Source organism: Muntiacus reevesi, chromosome 10 (genome assembly GCF_963930625.1).
Source record: "Muntiacus reevesi chromosome 10, mMunRee1.1, whole genome shotgun sequence".
Lineage (NCBI taxonomy): Eukaryota > Metazoa > Chordata > Mammalia > Artiodactyla > Cervidae > Muntiacus > Muntiacus reevesi.
Window position 1 is genome coordinate 75,240,610 of NC_089258.1, and position 26,960 is coordinate 75,267,569.

A 26,960-nucleotide genomic window follows, 5' to 3' on the forward strand; every position below is an offset into this window, starting at 1 on the left:
AAAAAAAAAGAGTCTGAAATGCAGTACTTGGATGCAATCTCAAAAACGACAGAATGATCTCTGTTCATTTCCAAGGCAAACCATTCAATATCACAGTAATCCAAGTCTATGCCCCGACCAGTAATGCTGAAGAAGCTGAAATTGAACAGTTCTATGAAGACCTACAAGACCTTCTAGAACTAACACTCAAAAAAGATGTCCTTTTCATTATAGGGGACTGGAATGCAAAAGTAGGAAGTCAAGAAACACCTGGAGTAACAGGCAAATTTGGCCCTGGAGTACGGAATGAAGCAGGACAAAGACTAATAGAGTTCTGCCAAGAGAACACACTGGTCGTAGCAAACACCCTTTTCCAAAAACCTTAGTTTTTGGAAAAAAAAGAGAAGACTCTACACCTGGGCATCACCAAATGGTTGACAATGAAATCAGATTGATTATATTCTTTGCAGCCAAAGATGGAGAAGCTTTATACAGTCAGCAAAAACAAAACTGGGAGCAGACTGTGGCTCAGATCATGTAGTCCTTATTGCCAAATTCAGACTGAAATTGGAGAAAGTGGAGAAAACCACTAGACCATTCAGGTATGACCTAAATCAAATCCCTTATACAGTGGAAGTGAGAAATAGATTTAAGGGACTAGATCTGATGGACAGAGTGCCTGATGAACTATGGGCAGAGGTTCGTGACATTGTACAGGAGACAGGAATCAAGATCATCCCTAAGAACAAGAAATGAAAAAAAGCAAATTGACTGTCTGAGGAGGCCTTACAAATCGCTGTGAAAAAAGGGAAGTGAAAAGGAAAGGAGAAAAGGAAAGATATACCCATTTGAATGCAGATTTCCAAAGAATAGCAAGGAGATATAAGAAATTCTTCCACAGTGATCAATGCAAAGAAATAGAGGAAAGCAATAGAATGGGAAAGACTAGAGATCTCTTCAAGAAAGTTGGAGATACTAAGGGAACATTTTATGCAAAGATGGGCTCAATAAACGACAGAAATGGTAGGGACCTAACAGAAGCAGAAGATATTAAGAAGAGGTGGCAAGAATACACAGAACTGTCCCAGATAATCACGATGGTGTGTTCACTCACCTAGAGCCAGACATCCTGGAATGTGAAGTCAAGTGGGCCTTAGGAAGCATCACTACAAACAAAGCTAGTGGAGGTGATGGAATTCTGGTTGAGTTATTTCAAATCCTGAAAGATGATGCTATGAAAGGGCTGCACTCAATATGCCAGCAAATTTGGAAAAGTCAGCAGTGGCCACAGGACTGGTAAAGGTCAGTTTCCATTCCAATCCCAAAGAAAGGTAATGCCAAAGAATGCTCAAACTACTGCACAATTGCACTCATCTCACACGCTAGTAAAGTAATGCTTAAACTTCTCCAAGCCAGGCTTCAGCGATACGTGAACTGTGAACTTCCAGATATACAAGCTGATTTTAGAAAATGCAGAGGAACCAAAGTTCAAATTACCAACATCTTCTGGATCATCAAAAAAGCAAGAGAGTTCCAGAAAAACATCTATTTCTTCTTTATTGACTATGCCAAAGCCTCTGACTGTATGAATCACAATAAACTGTGGAAAATTCTGAAAGAGATAGGAATACCAGACCACCTAACTTGCTTCTTGAGAAACCTATATGCAGGTCAGGAAGCAACAGTTAGAACTGGACATGGAACAACAGACTGGTTCCAAATAGGAAAAGAAGCACATCAAGGCTGTATATTGTCTCCCTGCTTATTGAACTTATATGCAGAGTACATCATGAGAAACCCTGGGCTGGAGGAAGCACAAGCTGGAATCAAGATTGCTGGGAGAAATATCAATAACCTCAGATATGCAGATGACACCACCCTTATGGCAGAAAGTGAAGAAGAGCTAAAAAGCCTCTTGATGAAAGTGAAAGAGGAGAGTGAAAAAGTTGGCTTAAAGTTCAACATTCAGAAAACTAAGATCATGGCATCTGGTCCCATCACTTCATGTTAAATAGATGGGGAAACAGTGGAAACTGTGACTGACTTAATTTTTCTGGGCTCCAAAATCACTGCAAATGATGACTGCACCCATGAAATTTAAGACACTTACTCCTTGGAAGGAAAGTTATGACCAGCCTAGACAGCATATTAAAAAGTAGAAACCTCACTTTGTCAACACAGTCCGTCTAGTCAAGGCTATGGTTTTTCCACTGGTCATGTATGGATATGAGAGTTGGACTATAAAAAAGCTGACAGCCAAAGAATTGATGCTTTTGAACTGAGGTGTTAGAGAAGAGTCTTGAGAGTCCCTTGGTCTGCAAGGAGATCCAACCAGTCCATCCTAAAGGAGATCAGTCTTGGGTGTTCACTGGAAGGACTGATGTTGAAGCTGAAAATCCCATACTTTGGCCACCTGTTGTGAAGAGCTGACTCATTGGAAAAGACTGATGCTGGGAAAGATTGAGGGCAGGCGTGAAGGGGACGACAGAGAATGAGATGGTTGGGTGGCATCACCAACTCAGTGGACATAGGTTTGGGTAGACTCCTGGAGTTGGTGATGGACAGGGGGCCCTGGTGTGCTGTGGTTCATGGGGTCGCTAAGAGTCGGACATGATTGAGCGACCTGACTGAATACCAATCATTTGAAACTGTCTCCTTAGTCTCCTTGCAGTGGATCTCCAGTCCTCTACAATCACTTTTCTATATAATCAGAAAAATATTTCTGTCTGGCTTCAAAACTTCCAGTGCCTATGCATTGCAAAGAGGATAATATTCAAAGCTATTTATTAAGATCAATAAGGCTCTTTATGCTTATAGACTGCTGCTTCCTTTGACAATCAATATTTTCACAACCATCTTTTTCCCTGATATTCATTTCCACCTGAAATCCTTGAATTTAATGATAATTCTCATGGGTTCTGATTTCCCAGGTCTTGCAATGACTGTTTTTGTCTCATCATTCATTCCTCTTCTTAAAAACTTTCTCTTTGAAGGTTTTATCTCATGATCCCATCTAAAATAGCCTACTCTGTGTCCTGTCAATTTTTATTATATTATCCTGATATATCTTTTTTTTATTTTATTTTTTAATTTTTTTTTTATTTTATTTTTTTTTAAATATTATTTTATTAGTTGGAGGCCAATCACTTTACAACATTTCAGTGGGTTTTGTCATACATTGACATGAATCAGCCATACAGTTACACGTATTCCCCATCCCGATCCCCCCTCCCACCTCCCTCTCCACCCGACTCCTCAGGGTCCTCCCAGTGCACCAGGCCCGAGCTTTTTATTGCATGCGTGTTCAGTTGTATCTGAGTCTTTGTGACCATGTGGACTGTCTTCTGTCCACACAATTTTCCAGGCAATAATATTGGGGTGGGTTGCCATTTTGTACTCCAGATCTTATTAGGAAATGCAAATGTAATAATTAAATAACCAGTTCCCTCAAAATTGTGTTTCTAAAAGCATGTTTTAAAGACCTAATATCCTTTTAGAGTATCTCTTTTCTACCTATCATATCTTTATTTCTGCTTTTGTCTTCACTATTTCTTGTGTTCCACATGTTTTAGAGCAATGTTGTTTCCATCTTTCCACACATTTCTGGTTGGATAAATAGCTCACTGATTTTCAGCTTTATTTTTTGCCAAATTCACTAGATACTAATTTCCTTAACTATTCTGCCTGAAGACTCCCACTCCTCAAGTTTTAGCATGAGTTATTTTATAGTAATGTCTTTAGACATTCACAACTTCCCATTATGACCCTGTCTATAGTTTACTGGTGCTTTTGACTGGAAGTCTATTATAAACATTAAAGTTTAATTTTATATTTCATTTTTCTTAGTGCCTGAATGTATTTTTCTTGTTGAAAATCATTTGATTATATATGTCGAGGTCTATATCTAGACTTCCTATTTTGTTATATTGATAAATTTGTCTACACTGTAATATCTTAATTACCATGGTTTTATAATAAGTTATATATTCAAATTTTCCTCAATTTCCAATCTGGCTTTATCTATTTCCATATATATATATATATATATATGCATATATATATATACACACACACACACACACACACACATATATATATGTATAAGATTTCAATATAAGCTTGTTAATTTTACCCCAAAAAAGTTGCTGAGATTTTCATTAGGATTGCACTGACATTGCTACGATATAGAAAAAGAAAATTGAGTTCTATGTGAAAGAGGAAACAATTCAACAGAGTAAGAAAAAAATCTATATTAGCATACCAAAAACTATAGTAAAAAATTCTGCTACTAAAATGGGACATTTATAAAAAAAATTCACATAAGTTTAAATGGAGTTAATTCCCCTTCAAAAATAAAGATAGGATAAAAAACAAAATACATTACTTAAAGTTTAGAAGATTAGAAATATTAATAGACTTGAACTTTTTTATTATGTTAAAAATGTCTATGATAACCTAGAACAAACATAATCTCTAATAATACAATATTGAGAGTTTTTTCCTTGAGGGAATGATACAAAAATGTCTACTATGAATTCAATTAAACATTGTTAACTTGAGTTGCTCTTGGGATCCTAGGCAATTCAATAGGAGAACTAAACTAAAAATAAAAGATATACATATTGGTAAGAGAAAAGAGAATAAAATTGTTTTTATTCACATATGGCAAAATTGGACACAAAAATTTATCTCTAAAACTACTAGAAGTAAATATAGATATATTATTTTATACCAGTCAATAACATTTGTTTTTCAATATAACAGAAACTCATAAATTATACTTAAAATACAGTATTTACTGATATCATCAAACAATATAGTATTTACTGGGATGCTTAGGAATAAATCAAACAAAATATTTACAAAACTTTTACATGGAAAACTACACTGATGTTTATGCCTATTTGCTATTATAAGTATACTGTATTCTAAACCTCATTTTCTCATGTTTACATCTTATTTAACTGAGGTATATTTTATTATCTTATATTCACCTTCACTTTGTCCTATTAATGCATTTCTTACAAAGAACTAATATTTGAACTTAATTTTTTCAAAAATTCATCAGAGACTCACTTAATTGGTTTAATTCATCTACATTCACATGATTGTCATTCTATTAGGGTATATTTAAACTATTTAATTTGATTATTTTCTGGTCATTTTATTTTACATTATTGTTTTCATGCTTCTTCTTTCTTGACTGTATTTACATTTCTTCTATTAGACCATTATCTGGTATAGTTCTCTTCTGGATTGTTTTTAAGACTATCTTCATTTCATACACCCTTACTTCTTTCTAGAACATATCAATATCTTTCCTGGTTTCTTAAGAAGACAAGTCCTATAATATGCTTTCATTTCATTTTTATCTCCTCTTCACTCTGCCTGCCCAATGCAGGAGACACAGGAGACAAGGATTTGATCCCTGGGTTGGGAAGATCCCGTTGGGGTAGAAAATGGCAACCCACTCCAGTGTTTTCGCCTGAGAAATCTCAAGGACAGAGGAGCCTGGCGGGCTACTGTCTATGGGGTCGCAAAGAGTCAGAAACAATTGAGTGACGAAGCACACACAATCCTCTCCACTCTATCATAGAATCTATGCGTCCTAGTTTTGTACTGATTTAACTTTTCTTTGCCATGCACCTCAGTCCTAGCCCAGTTTCAGCTATTTTCCTTTTAGCTGTTGTTTAATTACTAGGTCGTGTGGGACCCTTTTGCAACCCCATGGACTGTAGCTCACCACTGCTCCTCTATCCATGGGATTTCCCAGGCAAGAATATTGGAGTGGGTTGCCATTTCTTTCTCTGGGGGACCTTCCCAACCTCACCAGGGACCAAACCCACGTCCTCTGCACTGGCAGTTGGGTTCTTTACCACTGACTCACCAGGGAAACTCTCCATTTTCCTTTTATGGTAACAATAACATTTAGCCACATTCACTCACTCTGTGTATGCATATATGTTAGTCACTCTGTCTGACACTTGGTGACCCCATGGACTGTAGCTCGCCAGGCTCCTCTGTCCATGGGATTCTCCTGACAAGAATACTGGAGTGGGTTGCCATTCCTGTCTCCAGTGGATCTTCCCCACCCAGGGATCAAACCCGGGTCTCTCACATTGCAGGCAGATTCTTCACCATCTGAACCACTAGGGAAGCAGTTCTCATAAGCCTTGTGGCTTTTCATAAATAATTTATACAAATATGTTATGAATGTTAGTCTTTTGTTTACAAATATTTTGAGGACTTTATGACTGAGAGTATTTTTATTGTTCCTTATGTTTGAATTAAAACATTTTTTAAAAATATGAATCTTGCCTTCAAAGTACTTTTAGCTCAATATTAAACCCACTGAAATGTTGTAAAGTGATTGGCCTCCAACTAATAAAATAATATTTAAAAAAAAAAAAAAAAAAAAAAAGAATAAAGTCTTTGCATCCAGTGTGGTTTTTCACACTATGGAATGTCTTCCTTGTTATACGTTGTTATATTATTATTTTTTTCTTTTTATAAGCATAATTTTTCTTTGATATTTTAATTCCATTATTGGTATGCATTTGTATCTATTCTTTTTTGGCTTTCCATGTATCCTTTTCACCAGACAACCCACTTTCATCCCTTACTGCCTGGGATCATGGGCCTACTCCGGGGGAACTTTCCTGGTGCAGGAATCTTGTTGATCTGGTAGTGGCTAGAGACAGTGTGCCATGACTATCATTCTGTGAAATTATCTCCATTTTTTTTTTCAGAAGTGTTCTTTTGACTTTAAAAATTTTATCTCCGTTACTTCAGTCATCCATGTCTCTTAATTTTGTCTGTTACTTCTCCAATGTCTCCTGAGAGAGGTCCCAATTCTGATTTCCCAATTTGGTAATTTATCTTCATATGTACTTTTCATGCAATTTATTACAGCTATTTTCTTGTTCATATCTAATGTTTCCAATTAGTCCACATCTTTGATACTGTACACTTCGTTTTGCTTGAGATTCCTTGTCTACAACTACTGATAGTTCTGCTTCACTTTGTCGGGGTTGTGTCGTGTGCTTTTTTTCTGAGAAAGTTTAATACCTGTGATCTGTATAGTCCACAAACTGAAGTCAACAGATAAAATGTCTGGTAGCACATAATGCATATAACTTGTGATACCAAGAGCTAATCTGTGTCCATCCTTGTGAGTGAACTTGTGTTAGGATAGATGAGCGGAGGAACCCAAGGGCAAAGAGCTGCAGGCATCAAAAATCTTCTACTCAACCCAAAACTACCTGGATTGGTTTCACCCATAAACTTTTAGGAAGAAGTAGCATCGAAAAGATGTGGTTCTCAGAATTTATTCCACAACTCTGGGGGTTAGGCAGGGGAGATGGCGGTGTGTTTTTAAGTATCTGAGGACAAGAGCTTTGACTATTTTCTTCAGTATCGCATCTCTGTGAGTATCAGCTGCTGTTAGTTTTTCCAGCGAAAGTTTAGGCAGTGATTACCCCAGTGAAGTGTGGAGAATAAGAAAGAATACTAGAAGAATTCTCTGATTGCTCCTTTCAGTACAGAGACCACTGCCCTCCAGTAAACAAGGAGATATCCTTCCACTTGGTAGCTAAGCCGGTTGCATTTGAAAGTCTTAAGATTTTTCAGAGTTGCATATGACTGGGTAAATCAGCCAAAACTCTAGCTTTTGAGACTAGGTAATCATTTGCTGTAAAAGATAAGCCATGTTTTAATGAATTATGATTTAAAGGATAAAATTTATGTTTTCATTTCATTGATTCTTCTTATATCTTCACGTATTTACTGAAAGAAGTGTATGATGCGTTGCCTTTCTAAAACTCCAGGTTAATTTGTACAAACACACACACAAAATTTTTTTTTTCATTTGTTTTTATTAGTTGGAGGCTATTTGCTTTACAATATTGTAGTGGTTTTTGCCATACATTGACATGAATCAGCCATGGATTTACATGTGTTCCCCATCCCGATCCCCCCTCCCACCTCCCTCCCCATCCCATCCCTCTGGGTCTTAGCAGTGCACCAGCCCTGAGCACTTGTCTCATGCATCCACCCTGGGCTGGTGATCTGTTTCACCCTTGATAGTATACTTGTTTCAATGCTGTTCTCTCAGAACATCTCACCCTCGCCTTCTCCCAGAGTCCAAAAATCTGTTCTGTCCATCTGTGTCTCTTTTTCTGTTTTGCATATAGGGTTATCGTTACCATCTTTCTAAATTCCATATATATGCGTTAGTATACTGTATTGGTCTTTATCTTTTTGGCTTACTTCACTCTGAATAATGGGCTCCGGTTTCATCCATCTCATTAGAACTGATTCAAATGAATTCTTTTAATGGCTGAGTAATATTCCATGGTGTATATGTACCACAGCTTTCTTATCCATGTCTGCTGATGGGCATCTAGGTTGCTTCCATGTACTGGCAATTATAAACAGTGCTGCAATGAACATTGGGGTGCACGTGTCTCTTTCAGATCTGGTTTCCTTGGTGTGTATGCCCAGGAGTGGGATTGCTGGGTCATATGGCAGTTCTATTTCCAGTTTTTTAAGGAATCTCCACACTGTTCTCTATAGTGGTTGTACTAGTTTGCATTCCCACCAGCAGTGTAAGAGAGTTCCCTTTTCTCCACACCCTCTCCAGCATTTATTGCTTGTAGACTTTTGGATAGCAGCCATCCTGACTGGCGTGTAATGGTACCTCACTGTGGTTTTGATTTGCATTTCTCCGATAATGAGTGATGTTGAGCATCTTTTCATGTGTTTGTTAGCCATCTGTATGTCTTCCTTGAAGAAATGTCTGTTTAGTTCTTTGGCCCATGTTTTGATTGGATCTTTTATTTTTCTGGAATTGAGCTGCAGGAGTTGCTTGTATATTTTTGAGATGAATCCTTTGTTGCTTCGTTTGCTATTATTTTCTCCCATTCTGAGGGCTGTCTTTTCACCTTGCTTATAGTTTCCTTTGTTGCAAACACACAAAAAATGTTAAAAGGCAAGTTTGGCATGTCAGGAATAATCAAAGTATTATGCAATAGAAGCAAAAACATGCCAATATTAAGCACATCAAGATTTTCTACTACAAGTGCCAATTAGTGTATTTGATGATGTTATTCTTCACCCATGTCCCAGGAAGCATTTTGAGGCAATTAATAGTGACAGGAGTTTTATTTTAACTCAGTTCATAATTAGATAAACAATGGAGAAAAAACTCAAAATTAAACTTATTTATATAAAATTAATTAATCATATAAATTAATTGATATTAAAATTTGTTATTAAATGTTGAATATATGAAAAATTATGAGCATCTTATAAAACTATAAAATGGGTCACTACCTTAACTTTCTAAAGAGGATATACAATGGAAAAAAGACAATCTCTTTAACAAGTGGTGCTGGGAAAACTGGTCAACCACTTGTAAAAGAATGAAACTAGAACACTTCCTAACACCATACACAAAAATAAACTCAAAATGGATTAAAGATCTAAATGTAAGACCAGAAACTATAAAACTCCTAGAGGAGAACATAGGCAAAACACTCTCCGACATAAATCACAGCAAGATCTTCTATGACCCACCTCCCAGAATATTGGAAATAAAAGCAAAAATAAACAAATGGGACCTAATGAAAATTAAAAGCTTTTGCACAACAAAGGAAACTATAAGTAAGGTGAAAAGACAGCCCTCAGATTGGGAGAAAATAATAACAAATGAGGAAACAGACAAAGGATTCATCTCAAAAATATACAAGCAACTCCTGAAGCTCAATTCCAGAAAAATAAACGACCCAATAAAAAAATGGGCCAAAGAACTAAACAGACATTTCTCCAAAGAAGACATACAGATGGCTAACAAACACATGAAAAGATGCTCAACATCACTCATCATCAGAGAAATGCAAATCAAAACCACAATGAGGTACCATTACACGCCAGTCAGGATGGCTGCTATCCAAAAGTCTACAAGCAATAAATACTGGAGAGGGTGTGGAGAAAAGGGAACCCTCTTACACTGTTGGTGGGAATGCAAACTAGTACAGCCACTATGGAAAACAGTGTGGAGATTTCTTAAAAAACTGGAAATAGAACTGCCATATGACCCAGCAATACCACTTCTGGGCATACACACTGAAGAATCCAAATCTGAAAGAGACACGTGCACCCCAATGTTCATCGCAGCACTGTTTATAATAGCCAGGACATGGAAGCAACCCAGATGCCCATCAGCAGATGAATGGATAAGGAAGCTGTGGTACATATACACCATGGAATATTACTCAGCCATTAAAAAGAATTCATTTGAATCAGTTCTAATGAGATGGATGAAACTGGAGCCCATTATACAGAGTGAAGTAAGCCAGAAAGATAAAGAACATTACAGTATACTAACACATATATACGGAATTTAGATAGATGGTGGCGATAACCCTATATGCAAAACAGAAAAAGAGACACAGAAGTACAGAACAGACTTTTGAACTCTGTGGGAGAAGGGGAGGGTGGGATGTTTTGAAAGAACAGCATGTATATTATCTATGGTGAAACGGACCACCAGCCCAGGTGGGATACATGAGTCAGGTGCTCAGGCCTGGTGCACTGGGAGGACCCTGAGGAGTCGGGTGGGGAGGGAGGTGGGAGGGGGGATCGGGATGGGGAATACGTGTAACTATATGGCTGATTCATGTCAATGTATGACAAAACCCACTGAAATGTTGTAAAGTGATTGGCCTCCAACTAATAAAATAATTAAAAAAAAATAAATAAAGAGGATAATTTGAACTCATCAGATGAAAATTAAAAAAATTTTTTATATATTAAGTTAAATGAGGAGTTTTAATAGTTCACACATTTTTGTCAGCAGCAGGAAAACATCCCTAGAATCATTATGCAGATTTCAATGTCAGTTCAGTTCAGTCCAGTTGTTCAGTCATGTCTGACTCTTTGTGACCCCATGGTCTGCAGCACACCAGGCCTCCCTGTCCATCATCAACTCCCAAAGTTTGCTCAAACTAAAGTCCATTGAGTTGGTGATGCCATATACAACCATCTCATCCTCTGTTGTCCTCTCCTCCTCCTGCCTTCAGTCTTTCCTAGGATCAGGGTATTTTCAAAGAGTCAGCTCTTCACATCAGGTGGCCAAAGTATTGGTGTTTCAGCTTCAACATCAGTCCTTCCAATGAATATTTAGGACTGATTTCCTTTAGGATGGACAAGGGACTCTCAAGAGTCTTCTCTAACACCACAGTTCAAAAGCATCAATTCTTCAGTGCTCAGCTTTCTCTATAGTCCAACTCTCACATCCATACATGAATACTGGAAAAACCATAGCCTTAACTAGATGGATCCTTTTTGGCAAAGTTATGTCTCTGCTTTTTAACATGCTGTCTAGGTGGGTCATAACTTTCCTCAAAGAAGTAAGTGTCTTTTTATTTCATGGCTGCTGTCACCATCTGCAGTGATTTTGGAGCCCCCCAAAATAAAGTCTGTCACTGTTTCCACTGTTTTCCCATCTATTTGCCATGAAGTGATGGGACCAAATGCCATTATCTTAGTTTTTTGAATGTTAAGCTTTAAGCCAACTTTTTCACTCTCCTCTTTCATTTTCATCAAGAGGCTCTTCTTCTTTGCTTTCTGCCATAAAGGTGGTGTCATCGCATATCTAAGGTTAATGATATTTCTCCTGGCAATCTTGAGTCCAGCTTGTGCTTCTTCCAGCCCAGGGTTTCTCATGATGTACTCTGCATATAAGTTCAATAAGCAGGGTGACAATATACAGCCTTGACATACTCCTTTTCCTATTTGGAACCAGTCTGCTGTGCCTTGTCCAGTTTTAACTGTTGTTTCCTGACCTGCATACAGATTTCTCAAGAGGCAGGTCAGGTGGTCTGGTATTCCCATATCTTTCAGAATTTACCACAGTTTATTGTGATCTACACAGTCAAAGGCTTTGGCATAGTTAATAAAGCAGAATAGAAAAGTGTTTTGGAACTCTCTTGCTTTTTCAATGATTCAGTGGATGTTGGCAATTTGATCTCTGGTTCCTCTGCCTTTTCTAAAACCAGCTTGAACATCTGGAAGTTCATGGTTCACATATACTTAGCCATAATAAACTATTGAAAGTTAATTGCATATTAATCTAAATAGCATCTCATTTATACATCTTAGTCAAGTAAATAAATCATACCATACCAGAGCAACACCTCCTCCATAGTGTTTATCACACATCCTCCCTTGAAAGGTTGCACCAATATAATTTGATTTTTCTCTGTAACTTAAGTTTAAAAAAGCATAATCATACAACTTTGCCAAATTAAGCACAATTAATATTAAATTTCACTAGTAGTTTTTGTTTTGCATACTCAAATAACAATTTCAGATATTTCCACTTAACACTAAGATTAGAAAGTGTAGAAATGGATGATATGTATCTGCTTATTTTTAAAATAGTAAAATAGATTAAAAATAATAAAAATGAATAATCATGAATTTTTAAACAATAATGAATATTCTTTTTTATATAATTTTTTCAAAATTTACTGATTCTTAAAAAGTAAGCATATTAAAAATAAATAAAATTCCTTAAAACTAGAAAGCTAAGACAATTCAGCTTGACAAATGGGCAGAGTAAGCTTCTGGGTTGAAACATCCCTTTAATCAGATATAATTAGCCTGGTCTAACCATGCAACTAGAGATCAGTGGAGAAATAACTCCAGAAAGAATGAAGGGATGGAGCTAAAGCAAAAACAATACCCAGTTGTGGATGTGACTGGTGATAGAAGCAAGTTCCAATGCTGTAAAGAGCAATATTGCATAGGAACCTGGAATGTTAGGTCCATGAGTCAAGGCAAATTGGAAGTGGTCAAACAAGAGATGGCAAGACTGAATGTCGACATTCTAGGAATCAGTGAACTAAAATGGACTGGAATGGGTGAATTTAACTCAGATGACCATTATATCTACTATTGTGGGCAAGAATCCCTTAGAAGAAATGCAGTAGCCATCATGATCAACAAAAGAGTCTGAAATGCAGTACTTGGATGCCATCTCAAAAACGACAGGATGATCTCTGTTCATTTCCAAGGCAAACCATTCAATATCACGGTAATCCAAGCCTATGAGCCAACCAGTAACATTGAAGAAGCTGAAGTTGAATGGTTCTATGAAGACCTACAAGACCTTTTAGAACTAACACCAAAAAAAGATGTCCTTTTCATTATAGGGGACTGGAATGCAAAAGTAGGGAAGTCAAGAAACACCTGGAGTAACAGGAAAATTTGGCCTTGGAGTACAGAATGAAGCAGGACAAAGGCTAATGGAGTTTTGCCAAGAGGACGCACTGGTCATAGGAAACACCCTCTTCCAAAAACACAAGAGAAGACTCTACACATGGACATCACCAGACGGTCAACACCGAAATCAGATTGATTATTTTCTTTGCAGCCAAAGATGGAGAAGCTCTATACAGTCAGCACAAACCAGACTGGGAGTAGACTGTGGCTCAGATCATGAACTCCTTATTGCCAAATTCAGACTTAAACTGAAGAAAATAGGGAAAACTACTAGACCATTCGGATATGACCTAAATCAAATCCCTTATGACTATACAGTGGAAGGGACTAAACCTGATAGACAGAGTGCCTGATGAACTATGGACGGAGGTTTGTGACAGTGTACAGGAGACAGGGATCAAGACCATCCCCATGGAACAGAAATGCAAAAAGGCAAAATGGTTGTCTGAGGAGGCCTTACAAATAGTTGTGAAAAGAAGAGAAGTGAAAAGCAAAGGAGAAAAGGAAAGATATTCCCATTTGAATGCAGAGTTCCAAAGAATAGCCAGGAGAGATAAGAAAGCCTTCCTCAGGGATCAATACAAAGAAATAGAGGAAAACAACAGAATGGGAAAGACTAGAGATCTCTTCAAGAAAATTAGAGATACCAAGGGAACATTTCACGAAAAGGTGGGTTCGATAAAGGACAGAAATGGTATGGACCTAACAGAAGCAGAAGATATTAAGAAGAGGTGGCAAGAATACACAGAAGAACTGTACAAAAAAGATCTTCACGACTCAAATAATCACAATGGTGTGACCACTCACCTAGAGCCAGACATCCTGGAATGTGAAGTCAAGTGGGCCTTAGAAAGCATCACTATGAGCAAAGCTAGTGGATGTGATGGTATTCCAGTTGAGCTATTTCAAATCCTGAAAGATGATGCTTTCAAAGTGCTGCACTCAATATGCCAGCAAATTTGGAAAAGTCAGCAGTGGCCACAGGACTGGTAAAGGTCAGTTTTCATTCCAATACCTAAGAAAGGCAATCCCAAAGAATGCTCAAACTACCGTGGAATTGCACTCATCTCACATGTTAGTAAAGTAATGTTCAAAATTCTCCAAGCCAGACTTCAGCAATATGTGAACCATGAACTTCCAGACGTTCAAGCTGGTTTTACAAAAGGCAGAGGAACCACAGATCAAATTGTCAATATCTGCTGGATCATCAGAAAAGCAAGAGAGTTCCAGAAAAACATCTATTTCTGCTTTATTGACTATGCCAAAGCCTCTGACTGTATGAATCACAATAAACTGTGGAAAATTCTGAAAGAGATGGGAATACCAGACTACCTGACCTGCCTCTTGAGAAACCGGTATGCAGGTCAGGAAGCAACAGTTAGAACTGGACATGGAACAACAGACTTGTTACAAATAGGAAAAGGAGTATGTCAAAGCTGTATATTGTCACCCTGCTTATTGAACTTATATGCAGAGTACATCATGAGAAACCCTGGGATGGAAGAAGCACAAGCTGGAATCAAGATTGCTGGGAGAAATATCAATAACCTCAGATATGCAGATGACACCACCCTTATGGCAGAAAGTGAAGAGGAACTAAAAAGCCTCTTGATGAAAGTGAAAGAGGAGAGTGAAGAAGTTGGCTTAAAGCTTAACATTCAGAAAACTAAGATCATGGCATCTGGTCCCATCACCTCATGGGAAGTAGATGGGCAGACAGTGGAAACAGTGTCAGACTTTATTTTTTGGGGCTCCAAAATCACTGCAGATGGTGACTGCAGTCATGAAATTAAAGGACACTTACTCCTTGGAAGGAAGGTTATGACCAACCTACACAGCATATTAAAAAGCAGAGACATTACTTTGCCAACAAAGGTCCATCTGGTCAAAGCTATGGTTTTTCCACTGGTCATGTATGGATGTGAGGGTTGGACTGTGAAGAAAGCTGAGCGCCAAAAAATTGATGCTTTTTAACTATGGTGCTGGAGAAGACTCTTGACAGTCCCTTGGACTGCAAGGAGATCCAACCAGTCCATCCTAAAGGAGATCAGTCCTGGGTGTTCATTGGAAGGACTGATGTTGAAGCTGAAACTCCAGTACTTTTGCCACCTCACGCGAAGAGTTGACTCATTGGAAAAGACCCTGATGCTGGGAGGGATTGGGGGCAGGAGGAGAGGGGGATGGCAGAGGATGAGACGGCTGGTTGGCATCACCGACTCGATGGGCATGAGTTTGTGTTAAGCTCCGGGAGATGGTGATGGACAGGGAGGCCTGGCGTGCTGCGATTCATGGGTTCGCAAAGAGTCCGACACGACCAACAGACTGAACTGAACTGAACCATGTAAAGATATTTGTATTTGTGGAAGAAAAATGGTATAAAATAAAAAAATAATATAAAAGGTTAAAATTTTATAATTATATATATGCTATTTACATAATATGATAATATATAATAAGATTATTAAATAGAAATGGAGACTTGTATTTTTAAAAATGTGGTTGATTGTGAATATAGTACATTAGAGATATTGAAATGTGCAATAGTGTTTCCACTTCATCATTATTTGTTTTTGTTTTTTAGAAACAAATGTAAAAAGAATCCTAAATCTCTAAAATCATAGAATACATTTCTTCAAATACATATTGTTAATGTTTTACATATAGTTAGTTACTCAGTCATGTCCAACTCGTTGTGACCCCATGGACTGTAGCCCACCAGGTTCTTCTGCCCATGGGATTTTCCAGGCAAAAATACTAAAGTGAGTTGCCATTTCCTACTCCAGGGGATCTTCCCAACCCCAGGATTGAACTCACCTCCCTCTCTTGTCTTCTGCATTGGCAGGCATGTTCTTTACCACTAGTGCCACCAGTTAGGCACATTTAATGATATGTTATATACTCAGTGTAAGAAGACATACTTTAATAATGTTGAAGTGAGTTTTAAATATCAGCCAATATATACAGTAATTGATATTAGTAATTCTGCTACAAAACTTATGTTGTGAAAAATACTATTCACATCTTATTGTATATAAAGAAATGACAAGATTTTTTTTTCCTTGAGGCCCTGTCAGAAATTAGGTCAAATTACATATGCTTTCTAATGTGCAAGATTTAGTAATGACAGGATATACTTACACAAGTAAAAATGCCACATCATGTGGACGTAGAACAAGATAAGATCGTTTCCATTTTAAAAATCTGTGTAATAATTCATTAGCATCTCCAGTTACTGGAATTTTATTTTCATCTATCCAAAGCTCTAATGAAGATAGAATTATTGTAATATTAAGTGAAGTAAAAATCTAAAACAGGAGACATAAAGAAAATATGTTCAAACTATATGGCTTAAATAGATTTGGGAATTTAACTGCAAAAATAAACACTATACACGACATATAGATTAAAAATATAAACTGCAAATCTGGATTGGGTCTTAAAAATTCTATTAGTGAGTAATAAATATAACAAATAAAACAAATAATAAGGAATATTTTGATATGCTTGTACTTAATTAAGCCAGGCCAATGTCAAGTGCTTTACCTAATTTAATCCTTACAAAACCATAAGTAGGTATTTATAATTATTAATTACAGCAATTAAAGAGTTAGAAAACTTAAAATGGTTATATATTTGTCCTCTTTCATACAATATGTGTATTCAGGCAGGGTCATTTAAAACAAAAAACAAAAAACTCTGAAAACTGTTTAGGTAACACAAGCAAATGCATAGGTAAAAACTTACAGCATTGGTCAATCCAGTCAACTGGAAAATCTTTTGAATGACAACAGCTGTATCAGCACCCATATGATTATACTGAAAAAGATAATTTGCATTTTGGATCTAAGTATATATATTGCTTACTATCTAATGATGGCTATTATACTTAAATTGTAAAAGTATGAGTTAAGAAAAACTTTAAATTACCAATTTATTAGTTTTTAAACATTATCTATTATTATAGATAGCATGATATATATTGTGAAAATGAAAACAAAAAAAAAAGACACTACAAACTTTACAAAAAGAATAAAACTTTCTTTTTTTTTGTTTTTTTAGAAAACTTTCCAAACTCACTTATGAGGCCAGCATTATCCTAATATTAAAACCACTCAAAAATACCATAAATAAAAGAAAATTATAGGCCAAATTCCCAATGAATATAGGTGGAAAAATCCTCAAGAGAATATTGGCAACATGAATTCAACAATACACTGATAGGATCATACACCATGATCCAGTGAGATTTATTCCAGGGATGCAAGAATGGTTCAGTCTCTCTGAATCAATCAGTGTGATACACCCCATTAACAAAATGAAGAATTAAAAAAATCATACGATCATCTCAATAGATGCAGAAAAAAGCATTTGATAAATTTCAATCTGCTTTCAGGATAAAAACTCACCAAAGTGAATATAGAGAGAATATGCCACAACATAATAAAGGCCATGATCAACATCACACTCAGCAGTGTAAAGCTGGAAACTTTCCCAATAAGACCAGGAACAAGAGAAGGATACCTATAATTGCCACTTTTATCTAGCATAGTATTGGAAGTCTTAGTCAGAGCAATTAGGCAAGAAAGACAAATAAAAGGTATTCATATTGGGAAAGAAAGAAGTGAAACTGTCACTATTTGCAGGTGACATAAATAGAAAACCCTAAAATGAAAGTGTTAGTCGCTCAGTTGTGTCCAACTCTTTTCGACTGTAGCCCAGCAGGCTACTGTCTCTAAAATTCTCCAGGCAGGAATACTGGATTGGGTAGCCATTCCCTTCTTCAGGGGTTCTTTCCAACCCAGGGATCAAAGATGGATTTCCTGCATTGCAGGCAGATTCTGTACCAGCTGAGTCACCAGGAAAGCCCATCAAAAAACTGTTGGAACTTGAAAGAAATTCACTAAAGTTGCAAGATACAAAATCAATATGCAAAAATCTGTTATATTATTTCTCTATAATAATAAACTATCAGAAAGCAAAACTAAGAAAACAATGCCACTTACAATTGCATCAGAAGAATAAAATACCTAGGAATAAATTTAACCAAGGAAATGAAAGATCTTTTCACTGAAATCTATATGAAAACATTGATTAAAGAAACTGAAGAAGGGAGAGGAGGGTGGCGGAGGAGTAGGTGGACATGCAGTACATCTATCCCCACAGATACATCAAGAATACACCTTCAAACACAGAAGTACATGCAGAACACCAGCTGAGAGCAGACAGGAGTACCTGACCAGTGGAAAAGAATTTATAGAACCACACAAAACTCGGTAGGGTGAAGGAACTAGGGAGAAAAATAGGAGTGTTAGCAGGACTGGACCTGCCTTCAGTGGGTGGGGAAAATGAAGCAGGGGTCCAATCCCTACATTGGGGCAATTGTATGAGTCAGAAGAGAAACATTTAAGGCTGAGAGTGAAACAACTGAAAGGTGGCACCTAAATGGAATGAGAATCAGACAGTCCTTGCCACAGCCCTACATACCCGGGACAGGGATGTAGGTTCCCTAGAAGGCGCAGTGGCTGGGAACTTGAGTTTAAGGATTGTGGAGCAATCCCAGGGCGAGGGCTGCTATTGATTGTGGAGAGAGGGATCAAGGGGATACGAGGGAGGAGATTGTGGTGGGAAATGCCTATGGAGGAAAACCAGGTAGCCATGGAAGAAAGGTGATACTGCTGAGTCATGTGTAGGGGGTGGAGCCATCATTATACCCTCTCTCTCTGCACATGCCTGCATCAGCAGCTGAACAATAGACAGGCTGGCCCCCAAACACCTGAGACACTGAAATACCGAGTAGGACCCCACCCAGGGTGCTCCTTTAAGTGACTGATGTGCAAGACTACACAGTAGGACTCCAGCCACGGGGGTCCCCTATATGTGCCTAATGGGCGGAACAACAGAGAAGGACCCCAGGCAAGCGCCTGAATGGGCAGAGATGCAGAGAAAAACTGGCTCCAGAGGTCTTCTGATCGCCAGCTACGAGAAACTTGAAGAAAGACTCTGAGAGGGCCATAACTCCTGTGGTGGAGGCAGTCTGTGCCCCTGCACACTTGGCAGCTAGGGTCCTTGCAAGCCAAGCAGCTGCACCACTACGTGATCAACCCTCACTGCGGTAAAACCGCCACAGGCATAAAAAGTCTTGCATCTATGCACGCAGGGTCTCTTTGTGACCTTGTGGACTGTGACCTGCCAGGCTTCTCTGCCAGGGGAGTTCTCCAGGAAAGAATACTGGAGCGTATTGGCCAATACTGGTTGCCATGCCTTTCTAGAGCACTATATTTCCTGCTGCCCTAGCTGCCAACTACCCTGAGGACCTGGTGCTGCCAGAGCCCCTGTGACTCAAGCAGCTGCACCACCTCCACACCTGGCCCTCACTGGGGTAGACCCAAGTCCTCCAGGGCAGCCTCAGGAGCAAACCCCAGTGGACCAGTTACATGGAGAGGTGGAAAAAAACCACGTTGAAACCCAGGAGCAGTGTGGCTAAGGAAGAAGACCCAAACCCCTCCCACCAGCCATACAAGCTGCAGATTAGATCCACACGATCCACTAGGCAGACTCTGTGTCTATGAAACATCCATAAAAAGACACTGAGAGCCCCCACAAAAGAAAACACACTAGTTCTGACAGCTGTGGACATTGGAGGCAAGAACACATAGGAGCAGGAGCAGATTAGAATTTGAGCTGGCCCCACAGCAGGTCCAGAGACCAGCACAGGGTTGGAGGGCATCCTAGGGAGGGGAGGTGGACTGTGACTCCCAGCGAGGGAAAGGATTCTGACAGCAGTGACGTAAGAAATATATTATTATTTTTATGTTTTGATTTGTTCTGTATATTCATTTGGATTTTTTAAACCTTTTTCTTTATTTCGTTTTCTTTTTTTTCCCCTTCACCCCCCAACCCTGTTGTGCAATTTTTGATTTTTTTTTCACTATGAAATCTAATTAAGCTTTTGAGCTTCTTGCTTTCTCTTTTCTCAGTCATAATTTTTTTTTGTTGTTGTTATAAATCCCTGCCTCTATGTTGCACTTTTGCAGTTCTATGGAGTTTTCTTTTTATTTTTTCTTTCTTCTTCCTGTTTTTTCTTCTTTTTGAATTTTAATTTTTAATTTCTTTAAAGCTTATTATTATTTTTTCTACATTTATGCTTTTGTTTGCTTTTCCTACTGTTCTCTTCCCCTTGCAGTTAATCTTTAATATATATAAATCTTCTTTATCTACCTCTATTTAACTTTGCATATCTATTCTTTCTTTCTTCCCTTTCCATTCAACATATTTATTAGTTTTGTTTTCATTGCTTTATTCCCCACTTGGCACCTTGCTTTAGTTTTGTTTTCCAGTTTGTGCTTTAGCTAGTTTTGTTCTTAACTGGTAGATATAATTTTTGGCTTCTTTTGCTCACTGGGTCAATCTACTGTACTTTATTTTTGTCAGACTGTTTTTGATATTGCTTATGGGTGCATATGTATATATTTTGTTATTTTAATTATTCTTCGCCTGATTTTGTAACTGCCATTTGTCTGAGGTTCACCTTTGGTTTCTCGTTTTTGGGTATTTGTTTTAATCTCACTTAATGCCATAACAAACCACTTGAGGAATCTTCATTCCTGACCAGAGATCAAGCCCTGAGCCTTTGTAGTGGGAGCACTGACTTCAAGACCCTAGACTACCAGAGAACTCACCCTAGGGAGTATCAAATAGTGAGAACTCACACAAAGAAAGCCACCTGAATACAAGACCCAGCACTACCCAGCCAGCATTAGCATTTGTTTCTAAACAACAAACAAAGCAAAAATACAAACTGAATCATCAGCAGATAGGATTACCACCTCACTCAACCTTGCCAATCAGAGGAAAAAGAAAAGGAAAACAACAAAAACAACAATAACAACTAAGCACAAAACTCACCCTAATCGAAGCTTCACAAACCACCGGACCAAACTTAGGAGGGCAGAAACCAAAAGGAAAAAAGAATTCAACCTTGAAGCCTGGGAAGATGAGACCTCAAACACAAGAAGATAAAAAAAAAATAATGAAAAAGCAGAGAAATGCTACACAAAAGAAGGAAGAAACTAGAAACACAGAAGTCCAAATAAATAAAGAGGAAATAGGCAAGCTACCTGAAAAAGAATTCAGAATACTGATAGTAAAGATGATAAAAAACCTTGAAAACAGAATGGAGAAAATGCAAGAAGCCATTAACAAAGACCTAGAAGAATTAAAATATAAACACACAAACAACACAATGACTGAAATTAACAACACTCTAGAAGGAATCAAGAACAGAATATCTGAAGTTGAAGAATAAATCAGTGGACTGGAAGATAAAATGGTGGAAATAACTTCCGAAGAGCTGAATGAAGTAAAAAGAATGAAAAGAACTGAGGTTAGTCTCAGAGACCCCTGGGACAATATCAAATTTAGCAGCATTTGAATTATAGAGGTCCCAGAAGAAGAAGAAAAAAGAAAGGATATGAGAAAAATTTTGAAGAGATTATAGTTGAAAATTTCCCCAACAAAGAAAAGGAAATAGTTAATCAAGTCAAAAAGGTGCAAAGAGTCCCATACAGGATAAACCCAAGGAGAAACACATCAAGTACATACTAATCAAACTTATAAAGACTTAAGACAAAGGAAATATATTAAAAGCAGCAAGGGAAAAGCAACAGTAGCATACAGGGGAAACCCCGTAGGTTTAATATCTGATCTTCCAGCAGAAACTCTGCAGGCCAGGAGGGAATGGCAGGATATTTTTAAAGCACTGAAAGGGAAAAATCTACAATTAAGATTACTGCAACTTGAAAGTATCTCATTCAAAATTTTTGGAGAGATAAATAGTTTTTCAGACAAGCAAAAGTTAAGAGAATTCAGTATGACTAAACCTTTGAGAATTCAGTATGACCAAAACTTTAGAACAAATGTTAAAGGGACTTATATAGTCAAGAAATACAAGAGAAGAAAATGATATACAAATGAAAACAATTAAGAAAATGGCATAATAACATATATGTGAAAATTACTTTAAATGTAAACAGAAGAAATGCTCCAACCAAAAGACACAGACTGGCTGAATGGATACAAAAACAAGACCCATATATGTGCTGTCTACAAGAAACTCACTTCAGATCTAAAGACACATATTGACTGAAAGTGAGAGGATGGAAGAATATATTCCATGCAAATGGGAAGCAAAAGAAAGCTGGAGTAGCAAACCTCATATCAGACAAAATAGACCTTAAAATAAAGAAGTTTACAAGAGATAAGGAAGGACACTACATAATGATCAAGGGATCAATCCAAGAGGAAGACATAACAATTGTAAATATCTATGCACCCAACACAGGAGCACCTCAATACATAAGACAAACACTAACAGACATAAAATGAGAAACTGACAGTAACACATTAACAGTAGGAAACTTTAACAACCCACTCACACCAATGGACAGATCATCAAAACAGAAAATTAATAAGGAAACACAAGTCTAAAAGGATACATTAGATGAGGTGGATCTCATTGATATCTTCTGGACATTCCATCCAAATGCAGAAGAATACACATTCTTCTCAAGTGCACATGGAACATTCTCCAGGATATACCACATCTTGGGTCACAAATCAAACTTCAGTAAATTTAAGAAAATTGAAGTTATATCAAGCATTTTCTCCGACTACAACGTTATGAGACTAAATATCAATTACAAGAAAAAAAAACCCTGCAAAAACACAAACACTTGGAGATTAAACAATATGTATCTAGAAAACAATCGGTTACTGAAAAAATCAAAAAGGAAATCAAAAAATTTCTAGAAAAAAAATGACAAAGCATGACAACTCAAAACCTATGGGATGCAGCAAAAGTAGCTCTAGGAGGGAATACAATCCTACTTCAAGCAACAAGAAAGAACATCATCTAGACAGCCTAACTTTATGCCTAAAACAACTGGAAAAAGAACAAAAAATCCCCAAATTAGTAGAAGGAAATAGAAATTCTTAGAAAAGACCAATCTTCCAATACTGAACCAGAAAGATACAGAAATTATGAACAACCCAATTACAAGCACTGAAATTGAAGCTCTGATAAAAAATCTTCCCAAAAACAAAAACCCAGGACCAGATGGCTTCACAGGAGAATTCTATCAAACATTAAGAGAAAATCTAATGTCTATCCTTCTAAAACTCTTTCAGAAAATTGCAGAAGGAACACTTCCAAATTCAATCTATGAGGCCACCATCAGCCTGATACCAAAACCAAACACAACACAGAAAAATGAAACTACAGGTCAATATCATTGATGAACATAGATGAAAAACTCCTCAAACAAAATTTTAGCAAACAGAATTCAGCAACACATCAAAAAGCTCATACACCATGATCAAATTGGGTTTATTCCAGGGATGCAAGGATTCTTCAATATACAGAAATCAATCAATGTGACATACCATATTAATAAAATCAAAGAGAAAAACCATATGATCTTCTCAATAGATGCAGAAAAAGCCTTTGACAAAATTCAGCACCCATTTATGATTAAAACTCTTCAAAGAATGGGCATAGAAGGAACCTACCTCAATATAGTGAAGACCATATATGATAAGCCTACAGCAAACATTATTCTGAACAGTGAAAAATTGAAAGCACTCCCTCTAAGATCAGGAACAAGACAAGGGTGTCCACTTTTACCACTATTATTCAACATAGTTCTCGAAGTCCTATCTACAGTAATCAGAGGAGAAAAAGAATTAAAAGGAATCCAGATCAGGAAAGAAGAAATAAAGCTCTCACTCTTTGCAGATGACATGAAACTGTATAGAAAACCCTAAAGATAGTATCAGAAAACTACTAGAGCTAATCAGTGAACTTAGCAAAGTTGTAGGATACAAAATCAATGCACAGAAATCACTTGCATTTCTATATACTAACAACAAAAAGTCAGAAAGAGAAATTAAGTAATCAATCCCATTCACCAATGCAACAAAATAATTAAACACCTAGGAATAAACTTACTCAAGGAGACAAAAGAACTGTACACACACAATTATAAGACACTAATGAAGGAAATCAAAGATGACATAAACAGATGGAGAGATATCCATGTTCCAGAGTATGAAGAATCAATATTGTGAAAATGACTATACTACCAAACAAAATCTACAGATTCAATGCTATTCCTATCAAATTACCAGTGGCACTGTTCACAGAACAAAAAATTTCACAATTCATGGAAACACAAAAGACCATGAATAGCCAAAGCAATCTTGAGAAAGAAGAATGGAGCTGAAGGAATCAACCTTCCTGACATCAGATTATACTACAAAGCTACAGTCATCAAGACAGCATGGTACTGGCACATAAACAGAAATATAGACCAATGGAAAAAGATAGAAAGCTCAGAAATAAACCCATGCATTTATGGGTACCTTATTTTTGACAAAGGAGGCAAGAATATGCAATGGGGCAAAGACAGGCTCTTCAATAAATGGTGCTGGGAAAACTGGACAGCTACATGTAAAATAATGAAACACCATACACAAAGATAAACTCAAAATGGATTAAAGACCTAAATGTAAGACCAGAAACTATAAAACTCTTAGAGGAAAATATAGGCAGAACACTCGATGATATAAATCAAAGCAAGACTCTCTATGACCCACCTGCTAGATTAATGGAAATTAAAATAAGAGTAAACAAGCGAGGCCTGATTAAACTTAAAAACTTTTGCACAGCAAGGAAACTGTAAGCAAGGTGAAAAAGAACCCTCAGAAAGGGAGAAAATAGTAGGGAATGAAACAACTGACAAAGGATCAATTTCCAAAATACAGAAGCAGTTCATACAACTCAATACCAGAAAAACAAACAACCCAATCAAAAAGTGGGAAAAAGGCCAGAACAGTCATTTCTCCAAAGAAGACATACAGATGGGTAACAAACACATGGAAAGATGCTCAACATTTCTCATTATTAGAGAAATGCAAATCAAAACTACAATGAGATATCACCTTATAGCAATCAGAGTGGCCATCATCAAAATGTCTACAAACAATAAATGCTGGAGAGGGTGTGCAGAAAAGGGAATGCTCTTGCACTTATGCTGGGAAAATAAATTGATACAGCCACTATGGACGATGGTATGGAGATTTCTTAAAAAACTAGGAATAAAACCACCATATGACCCAGCAATCCCACTTTTAGGCATATACCCTGAGGAAACCCAAATGGAAAAAGACACATGCATCATGTTGTTCATTGCAGCACTATTTACAACAGACAGAATATGGAAGCAACCTAGATGTCCATTGACAGATGAATGGATAAAGAATTGTGCTATATATACATAATGGAATATTACTTAGCCATATAAAGGAACACATTTGAGTCAGTTCTAATGAGGTGGATGAACCTAGAGCCTATTATATAGAGTGAAACAAGTCAGAAAGAGAAGATAAATTCATATTCTAATGCATATATACAGAATCTAGAAGGATGGTACTGAAGAATTTATTTACAGGGCAGCAATGGAGAAACAGATATAGAAAATAGACTTATGAACATGGGGAGAGGGGAGGAGAGGGTGAGATGTATGGAAAGAGACTCATGACACTCAAACAGGGGCTCTGTGTCAACCTAGAGGGGTGAGATGGGGAGGCAAATGGGAGGGAGGTCCAAGAGGGAGGGGAAATATGTATACCTATGGCTGATTCATGTTGAGGTTTGACAGAAAACAACAAAATTCTGTAAAGCAATTATCCTTCAATTAAAAAATAAATAAATTTACAAAAAAAAAAAAAAAAAGAAACTGAAGAAGACATAAATGAATGGGAAGTTATTCCATGCTCTTATATTAGAACAATTAATATTATTATAATGTTTATACTACCCAAGGCAATATACAAATCAATGCAATCCTTATCAAAATTCCAATGGTATTTTTCTCAAAGAAATAGAATGAACAGAGCTAAAATTTGCATGGAACTTCAAAAGACCCTGATATCCAAAGTAAATGTGAGATGAACAAAGCTGGAGACACCATGTTCCCTGATTTCAAACTATATTACAAAGCACTGTGGGTGGTATTGTCATAAAAATGCATACATATCTTTAATATTCAAAGCTTTCTTACTAGTTGATAACAATGCAATCATTAAGAAAATGAACAAAAGTATTAAGTTGGTAGTTCAGTTCAGTTCAGTTCAGTTCAGTCACTCAGTTGTGTCTAACTCTTTGCGACCTCATGAACTGCAGCACGCCAGGCCTCCCTGTCCATCACCAACTCCCGGAGTCCACCCAAACCCATGTCCATCGAGTCGGTGATGCCATCCAACCATCTCATCCTCTGTCGTCCCCTTCTCCTCCTGCCCTCAATCTTTCCCAGCATCAGGGTCTTTTCCAATGAGTCAGCTCTTCACATCAGGTGGCCAAAGTATTGGAGTTTCAGCTTCAACATCAGTTCTTCCAAAGAACACCCAGGACTGATCTCCTTTAGGATGGACTGGTTGGATCTCCTTGCAGTCCAAGGGACTGTCAAGAGTCTTGTCCAACTCCACAGTTCAAAAGCGTCAATTCTTCAGTGCTCAGCTTTCTTTATAGTCCAACTCTCACATCCATGCACGACCACTGGAAAAACCATAGCCTTGACTAGACGGACCTTTGTTGGCAATGTAATGTCTCTGCTGTTTAATATGCTGTCTAGGTTGTT

General features: G+C 37.4%; 1 protein-coding gene across 1 annotated transcript in view; it reads right to left on the bottom strand.

The window, feature by feature from the left end:
- The window catches only part of LOC136176627 (disintegrin and metalloproteinase domain-containing protein 2), a 112,728-nt gene that overhangs the window by 53,264 nt on the left and 32,504 nt on the right, over positions 1-26,960 (bottom strand). Inside the window, exons 8-10 of the mRNA XM_065947068.1 lie at positions 17,011-17,082; positions 16,405-16,571; positions 12,166-12,247 (exon numbers count right to left, since the gene is read on the bottom strand). Coding sequence (XP_065803140.1) covers positions 12,166-12,247; positions 16,405-16,571; positions 17,011-17,082 — 321 coding nt within the window. The remainder of the gene's footprint in view (positions 1-12,165; positions 12,248-16,404; positions 16,572-17,010; positions 17,083-26,960) is intronic.